Source organism: Oncorhynchus tshawytscha, linkage group LG09 (genome assembly GCF_018296145.1).
Source record: "Oncorhynchus tshawytscha isolate Ot180627B linkage group LG09, Otsh_v2.0, whole genome shotgun sequence".
Lineage (NCBI taxonomy): Eukaryota > Metazoa > Chordata > Actinopteri > Salmoniformes > Salmonidae > Oncorhynchus > Oncorhynchus tshawytscha.
Window position 1 is genome coordinate 21,120,537 of NC_056437.1, and position 9,155 is coordinate 21,129,691.

A 9,155-nucleotide genomic window follows, 5' to 3' on the forward strand; every position below is an offset into this window, starting at 1 on the left:
TTGTTGCTGTGAGCTAAGCAGCCATGAAATTGCCTGAATAATCGTGTTTAAATCCAATCTTGGTTTGTCCCCTCAGCTTTCCCGTACACCATTCAATAGGGCACCCTGTGGAGTGTGCCCTGACTTCTCCTCACAGTTTAAGCTCCAGGCTTTTATATTAGTTAACACAGGTCCGTAAGAGGATTTAGACCAGCTGAATTTCTTACTTTACAGGTAGGTTGCCTTGGATGATTTGAAAGCTACACTCGTGGCCAAAAATATTGGCACCCTTCTACTTTTTTCAAATAATGCACAATTTCTTCCAGAAAACTGTTGAAATTAAAGTATTTTGGTGTCCACATATGCATGTCTTTGGTTTGCAGTTGACCAAAACAAAAGAAAATCTGAATTATTTACTAAGTGTTCGTTTATTCCACAAAGAAATCCTAAAATGGCCCTGACAATATTATTTAATATATAATTAATATATTAATATGATTTGAAGCACCTGATTCTCCTTTACTGATGTCTCTTATGACTGAAAATAACTTCTGGACATCAGAACTGAATTACTCACCACGAACTGGAAGAAGCTTTTTCCTTTAACGAGTCCGACTAGAAAGATATACTGCTCTCCTGGGAACAGGCCCAGATCCCCGTCATTTGCGTGAAGAAAAGACGGAGGAAAAGAGGATCCAGATCAGGCTGCCTTTTGAGAATCTGTAGGCGAGCGTGTAAACTCCCACTGCCATCAATTCTACTTGCTAACATGCAATCATTGGAAAATTAAAATTGATGACCTACGATTACCCTACCACCGGGACATTTAAGAACTGTAATATCCTATGTTTCACCGAGTTGTGGCTGAACGACGACACAGATAATATAGAGCGGGAGGGATTTTCAATGCACCGGCAGAACAGAGAAGCTACGTCTGGTAAGACAAGGGACAGTCTTTTTGTCAATAACAGCTGGTGCGCGATGTCTAATTTTAAAGAAGTCTCGAGATATTGCTCTACCAAGAGATCTCATCTACAATATCCGTAGCCTTCTATTTACCACCACAGACTGATGCTGGCACTAAGACCGCACTCAACCAACTCTATAAGGCCATAAGCAAACAGGAAAATGCTCACCCAGAAGCGGCGCTCCTAGAGGCCGGGGAATTTAAAGATATGCTTCTCCTTAATGCAACCGCTGTGTCAGATTTCAAAAAAGCTTTACGAAAAAAAAGCACACCATACAATAATCTGAGTACAGCGCCATACAGATAGCCGCCATGTCGGACTCAAACAGCTCTTATTCTCTCACCCTTCACAGTGGAAGCATGAAACAAGGTTCTAAAGACTGTTGACGTCTAGTGGAAGCCTTGAGAAGTGCAATATGACCCAATTTACACAGTATATTGGATAGGCAAAGACTTGAACACCTGCAAACCTCAATTTCCCACACCCTGGTTGGATTTTTCCTCAGGTTTTTGCCTGCCATATGAGTTCTGTTATACTCACAGACATCATTCAAACAGTTTTAGAAACGTCAGTGTTTTCTATCCAAATCTACTAATAATATGCATATCTTCGCTTCTGGGCCTGAGTAGCAGGCAGTTTACTCTGGGCACCTTATTCATCCAAGCTACTCAATACTTCAACCCCAGCCATAAGAAGTTAATGCAAGCAAACTTAAATCAGTTTTACCAAATTTTTACCAGCATGTCACATGTGCAACCAGAGAAAACCACCTGTTCTCCACACAGAGATGCACAGAGAAGCTCTCCCCCGCCCTCTATTTGGCAAATCTGACCATAATTATATCCTCCTGCTTACAAGCAAAAACTAAAGCAGGAAGTACCAGTGACTCGCTCAATGTGGAAGTGGTCAGATGACGCGGATGCTACGCTACAGGATTGTTTTGCTAGCACAGACTGGAATATGTTCCGGGATTCATCCAATGGCAATGAGGGGTATACCGCCTCAGTCATTGGCTTCATCAATAAGTGCATTGACGACGATGTCGTCCCCACAGTGACCGTACATACATGTCCCAACCAGAAGCCATGGATTCCAGGCAACATCCGTATCGAGCTAAAAGCTAGAGCTGCCACTTTCAAGGAGTGGGACACTAATCCGGATGCCTATAAGAAATCCCGCTATGCCCTCAGACGAACCATCAATTAAGCAGAGAGTCAATACAGAATTAAGATTGAATCCTACTACACCGGCTCTGACGCTCGTCGAATGTGGCAGGGCTTGAAAACTATTACAGACTACAAAGGGAAACCCAGATGTGAGCTGCCCATTGACGCGAGCCTACCAGACGAGCTAAATGCCTTTTATGCTCGCTTCGATGCAAGCAACACTGACGCATGCACGAGAAAACCAACTTTTCTGGATGACTGTGTGATAACGCTCTCGGTAGCCAATTGGAGCAAGACCTTTAAACTGGGGTCCCTCGGGTGTGTACTTAGTCCACTCATGTACTCCCTGTTCACCCATGACTGCGTGGCCAAACACGACTCCAACACCATCATTAAGTTTGCTAACGACACAACCTGATCACCGACAACGAAGAGACAGCCTATAGGGAGGTGGTCAGAGAACTGGCAGTGTGGTGCCAGGACAACAACCTATCCCTCAATGTGTGCAAGACAAAGGAGCTGATCGTGGAATACAGGAAAAAGCAGGCCGAACAGGCCCCCATTAACATCGACGGGGCTGTAGTGCAGCGGGTCAAGAGTTTCAAGTTTCTTGGTGTCCACATCGCCAACAAATTTCCAAACTTCCTGCAATCCAGGCAGAGGAAAGCCCATAAAATTGTCAGACTCCAGTCACCCAAGTCATAGACCTGTTTTCTCTTCTACCGCACGGCAAGAGGTACCAGAGCGCCAAGTCTAGGACCAAAAGGCTCCTTAGCATCCCACACCCCCTAGAGAGGATAACGTCCCACCTGGCGAACAGCCAGTGAAATTGCAGAGCGCCAAATTCAAAAACATAAATAGTCATTATAAAAATTTATGAAACATACAAGTGTTATCCATCGGTTTAAAGATGAACTTCTTCTTGTTAATCCAACCATGGTGTCAGATTTCAAAAATACTTTACGGTGAAAGCAAACCATGTGATTATCTGAGAACAGTGCCCAGCAGACAAATCATTACAAACAGTAACCAGCCAAGTAGACGAGTAACAAAAGTCAGAAATAGCGATAAAATTAATCACTTACCTTTGATGATCTTCATATGGTTACACTTACAAAACTCCCAGTTACCAAATAAATGTTTGTTTTGTTCGATCAAGTCCCTCTTTATATCCAAAAACCTCAGTTTTGTTGGTGCGTTTTGTTCAGTAATCCATTGGAACAAAGCGCAGTCACAACAGACAGACAGAAAATCAAAAAAGTACCATAAAAGTTTGTAAACCAGAAACCAGTCAAACGATGTTTATAATCAATCCTTGTTGTTTTTGTCATAAATAATCGATCATATTTCAACCGGACAATAGCTTCGTCAATAGAAAAGGAGAAACAAGAAAGGCGTGCTCCCGGTCACGCGCTGGATTAATTTCTGGAAATTTCCACTGGCCTCTCATTGAAAGTGCTGTTTCTCCCAATTTTTTTAGAGTAAAACCCTTTAACAATGCCTAAAGACTGGCCACATGTTGTGGAAGCCATAGAGATCGTGAACTAGGTCATTACATTACATTGTTATGTTTTACTTTAGTTTATTTGGTCAATCTTTTTGAGGTACACTTGGTTAAGGGCTTGTAAGTAAAAATGTCATAGTAAGGTCTACACTTGTTGTATTCGGCACGTGACAAAGTTTGATTTGAATTGAATGCATGTAAAAATCGCATTCAACCAGTTTGAATCGAGAAAAGGACTTATTCTCCTGTTTTTGTGTCGCTGTGTGTACCGCAATGAGCATAGAGAAAATGAGGTCAGACACAAGATTGTAGACAAGCATGGACAATCTCAAGGCTACAAGTCCATCTCCAGAGACCTTGATGTTCCTTTTTCCACCATACATAATGTTATCAAGAAGTCTACGGCCCATGCCAGTGTAGCCAACTTCCTGGATGTGGCCGCAAGAGAGAACTTGATGGAAAATTGCAGCGAAGGATTGTTGGAATGGTGGAGAAAGCACCTCGATCAACTGCCACAAAGATTCAAGCTGACTTTCAGACACACAGTGCGACTGTTTCAACCCGCACCATCCGTCGCCAGCTCAATGACAGGGTAGGAGACCCAAGAGGACCCCACTGCTGAGAGAGAGAAATAAGAAAGCCTTACTGAAATTTGCCACAACACACATGAACATGGCAAAATCCTTCTGGATGAATGTCCTGTAGACAGATGAGACCAAATGAGAGTGTTTTTTTGTAAAGCGCGCAATCTCTGTTTACAGAAAACAACAAAATGAAGCCTTCAATGAAAAGAATACCTTCCTTACAGTCAAACATGGAGGTTCAGTGATGATTTGGGATTACTTTGCTTCCTCTGGCACTGGGTCTCTGTCAAAGGTTTTATCAGCAGGACAATGACCCCAAACAGACTTCAAAAAGCACCCAGGAATGGTTCAATACTAAATGCGGGACTGTTCTTAAGTGGCCAGCAATGAGTCCATATCTGAATTCCATTAACTTGTGGAGAGATCTGAAAACAGCAGTTGGGAGAAGGCACCCTTCAAATCTGGGAGAACTGGAGCAGTTTGCACAAGAGGAGAGGGCCAAACTGCCAGTACAGAGGTGCAGGAAGCTCATCAATGGCTATAGGAAGTGCTTGATTGCAGTTATTTTGACTGAAGGCTGTGCTCCCAAATATTAAGTCTAGGGTGTCAATTGTCTGCCTTTTCTGTTTATTTTCTGATTTAAATGGATACATTAAGTTCTGAATCAATATTAACAGTGAAATAAAGAATTCTGGAGACCAAATACTTTGGTCAATTTCAACTTGTTAGGGAAAATTGTGAGTTACTTTAAAAAAGTGCATGGGTGCCATTATTTTTGGCCACACGAACAATCTTCATATTCAAGTCTCATTAGACATGGTTGGATGTGAGCTACATGGTAACTTGTTCACCAATTACATTTTTAAAGATGTAATCGTGAGATGAAAAAGAATACAAATATATTTTTTCTCATCAGATTTTATATTGTCTTTCAGGCTTTGAGAAACCACAACATTAGGATTGGGTTTAGATTGGCCTACAGTAGAAACGGGGAACACACAGTACAGCTGTCATTTCTTAACATCCAGCCCCATCCACTCCAGTTTTTAACTCTGCACATCTGACGCTAGTTTCATGGCCAAATGTCACCAAATGAATCCCACTTGAGCCGCTGCGACAAAATGGTCTTTTCTTCTGTACCCGGCTGCCTCCTGCTCTTCTCCCTGATTTCCCAGGGTAATCCAATTCTGGGTTGGAATTTATTTCATAAAGCACTGTTCAAACCGTGCCGGAGGTGTCTCCCTCCCAATAATGAGTTTAAAAGAGATGCAGATGTCAACGGTTCATCTTCCTAAAGGGAGGGAGGTGAAACTGGAGAGTGTGAAAGGGAAATGGAGGAGACGTTACAATAAGTGTTTTTATTGGGCTATTCCTCTCGTCTCTGGTCCTTGGACATTGTGTTCTCTGTTCTGACACGCTTTATCTGTTGGAATATTTATCACAAGGAGTGTTTTGGCCTATATGGATAGGTCAATTGATATACTGATTTTCTTTATTTTAGTCCCAGCTGGCAAGTATCGTCAAGCCTACTCTTGTACTTTATAACCAGGCACTTTGTGTAAGCTAGATCTTAAGGAAGTACAGGCTAACTGTTTCTTTCTTTGTTTGTGTTGCAGGTGAGCTGTCCTCCATGAATGGCCCTCGGTATCCATCCCCTGCAGAGCTGGATGCCTTTGCCCAGAAGACGGCCAGCAGTCCCCTGTCCATCAAGATCTTCCCATCCAACATCAGAGTGCCGCAGCACAAACAGCTGAACAGGACTGTCAACGGTCTGGACACCACATGCACCCAGCACTACAGTCCCTACTCAGGAGGCTACCAGGGCCTACTGGGTGTTGTAAAGGCCACTGTCTCCGTAGTCAAAGGCGTGCTGAAAAACTCTGAGGGCAAGAGAACTAAACATTCCCCTGCCCAAACTGCAGCGGCACCATACAACCCTCTCAGTAACAACAGACACGGGCAGCAGAAGAGCTACCACATGGGCTCCTGCAAGCCTCCTGACGGGCCCAAAATGGCTGTTCCCTCTAATATCATTGTTGCTGCCTCTGTCATCCCCACCCCAGTAGGACAGACTCTGGCCTCTCAGTCGGACCTGGACGTCCAGAGCTTGCTGAGGCAGATGAACAGACACTCCCACAGCCAGGCCCTGCAGCACGGGGGAGAGGCCCAGCCAAGCCCCTCACGCCAGGCTGTGGCTGCTGTGGCCAGCTCAGACTCTGGCTTTACCTGGGGAGTGGTGCCCCAGAGCAGCCTAGCGCACTCCGGGGCTGTGCTGCCCACCCAGAGCGCAGACATGGCCCAGGCTGGCTACTTGGAGAGAGTGGACTATAGCATGTGGCAGCACCACCAACAGCAGCAGCACTACCAACAGGGGGCGCTAAGGATGTACAACAATGCTCGGATGGGCAGCGGGGGAGGGGCCGTGGTCAGCCGCTCTCCAGAGACCTGTCTCCCTTTGGCCTGCTCAGCACAGCTCTCCTATAGGCGCCATCCCCTCAGTGCAGGCACTAACGGGGCAGGGATTGGTCAGGACCGGGTTAGCTCCTCCCCTCTGAACTGTGCTGCTATGCATGGGGAGTTCTCTGTGGGCCAGTACTTCGCCCCTCCCTGGAACAGTGTTCTGGTCACCCCGGACAGTGACTGTTACAACCCTCAGGAGCTGGTGCCTGGTTCCTCTATGGGCCGGGTCAGAGACATGGGGCTCTCCCAACCCCACCCTCACCCTCACCATCACCCCAACCACCAGCTCCACCCCCACCACCATCCTCACCCCCAGGTCTACGCCACAGACCAAAGCTTGGGCCTCTGTTGTGGGCTGCCCAGCACCAGCCTGTGCCACGCTTCTGTGCTGAGCAGCAGCCTGCAGTCTCTGGAGTGCCTGATCAGTGATCTCCACCCGCCCTGCATCAAGGAGAGCATGCTGGGGCGGGGCTACGAGGCGGTGGGGATGCCAAGGCTACTAGACCACAACCTACAGCACACCCACGTCCAGCTGCCTGTGTTCAGATAAGACAGGATGTGTCCACACAGGGCACTCGGACTGAAATATTCTGTAAAACAGGAACTCCATGGATGCAGGTGTGTAATTTTGAAGAGACCACCTCAGAATGAGAAACGGCACCTTTTTATTTAGCGTGTGTGTTGTATTGGTACAGGGCTATGTGGTTTGGAATTGACCAAGTGTTGTAAACCTTAAAAGGGTAATGATAATCATGACTGACCTGCAGGGTCATCTTATTTGATGTCTTAGTGTTTTCATTTACGGAGGATTTGTTGATCAATCAGAGAATCAGTTCACATCTGCCACATTTGTTCCTCAGAATAATGTGTTTTGAAGCTTGTTTTTTTTCTCCATCTGTCCACTGTTGAATTTTTAAACCATTTCAGAATGTTGTCATTTGAAGTAAGGTGAAAAGGTGATGTGCAGGCAATCCTCCTAATGCCCTTACAAAGTGCAAAAAAATACAACTGGAAAATGGTACATACTTAGGGCATACAAGGGCCCAACTCCAGGCCTCCAGGGGCATACAAGGGCCCAACTCCAGGCCTCCAGGGGCATACAAAGGCCCAACTCCAGGCCTCCAGGGGCATACAAAGGCCCAACTCCAGGCCTCCAGGGGCATACAAAGGCCCAATTCCAGGCCTCCAGGGGCATACAAAGGCCCAACTCCAGGCCTCCAGGGGCATACAAAGGCCCAACTCCAGGCCTCCAGACTGTCAGCTTGTTTTTATTTAACCCTTATTGACCAATAAAGGCCACTGATTATAATGCACTGCTGTAAGAACGGCAAAAATGGGTCGATTTATACATGGGGAAATGTGTCAGGGAACCGTTTTTTATTTTCAAAAGAAACTTTATCTTGAATGTTTTTGTATTTTTGTTAGGTTGTGCCTATGTTGGCTGCTAATGGAGGATAATGTCTTTATATAATGATTGACCTTTGTTTTTGTTGTCTTCTACCACACTGTTGCTAGGCCCCATGTCACAAGCAAGAGATCTGCTAGCCATCACGTTAATGTTTGATGGAATGACAGAGTTATCATGTTTTACCTAAAACGGCACTGGGACTTTGGGGACGTGATGTGTCATTTGATTCTCTGATTTGTTCACATTTTGCTCTTAGCTTTGGTTGACATTCATCATTTAGGTCATCAATCACAAAAATACTACCTTAATCAACAGGAGTCCCTCCAATAGTTTTCCGGAGACAGGAGAAATGTGTTTTCAAACTGAAGGCATGACTATCAAATTGAAGTATTCCATGGTAGAACATTGGTTTACAAATGAGTCGAGTTTACTGGAGAGGTGTCCCTTACAGATCACTGGAGAACAGGCATTTCTTACAGTATAATTCACTGCTTTTCTGTCAATGTTTTCTTTCTGAAAATAAGATGTAGTTTCTTTGTAGTGGTCTATCTGATGCCTGAGAAGTATGGCTATATAAAGAATCTCATATGTCTGCACTGTCAAATATGATTATTTTTTTCCAACCAGTCAGTCAGGATTCTGTTGGTTGACAATGTACATAAATGACTCAATGATTATGAAGTGCAATTACAATATTGAACAGGTATTTAACTCTACAAACATGTTGAAATGACTACATTTACATGAGTACATGCATAACCCTAGACTCCCATACCCATTCTCCTATTCTTAATTAAGATTGTCAAATAAATATTTTTTTCCTTCTAATGCCAGCACTTTATTTTTGTTTTTAAGTTGAAACACTACAGGCAAAAAAAAAGCAGTAAGACACAACTGCATTCAGAAAATACAAAGAAGCAAACATGTTAATTCCAAGTGGTCCTAAGTTTAACATTTGTATTTAATTATGCTAGGGTGCGTTTCATATCTATTGCGAGAGAAAGAACATGGGGGAGAAATTGTAGAAAGACCCAACACAAACGTTTTGTTTCTCTGAGCCTCTGGGTCCTCTAAATATACTCAAGG

General features: G+C 44.4%; 1 protein-coding gene across 2 annotated transcripts in view; it reads left to right on the plus strand.

Moving 5' to 3' along the window:
- The window catches only part of LOC112257546 (protein FAM222A), a 39,126-nt gene extending 30,229 nt beyond the window's left edge, over positions 1-8,897 (plus strand). For both annotated transcript variants that reach the window (XM_024431194.2, XM_024431193.2), the window contains exon 3: positions 5,818-8,897. In XM_024431194.2, the coding sequence (XP_024286962.1) occupies positions 5,818-7,211 (1,394 nt within the window). In that variant the 3' untranslated portion in view covers positions 7,212-8,897. The remainder of the gene's footprint in view (positions 1-5,817) is intronic.
- The last annotated feature ends 258 nt before the right edge of the window (positions 8,898-9,155 follow it).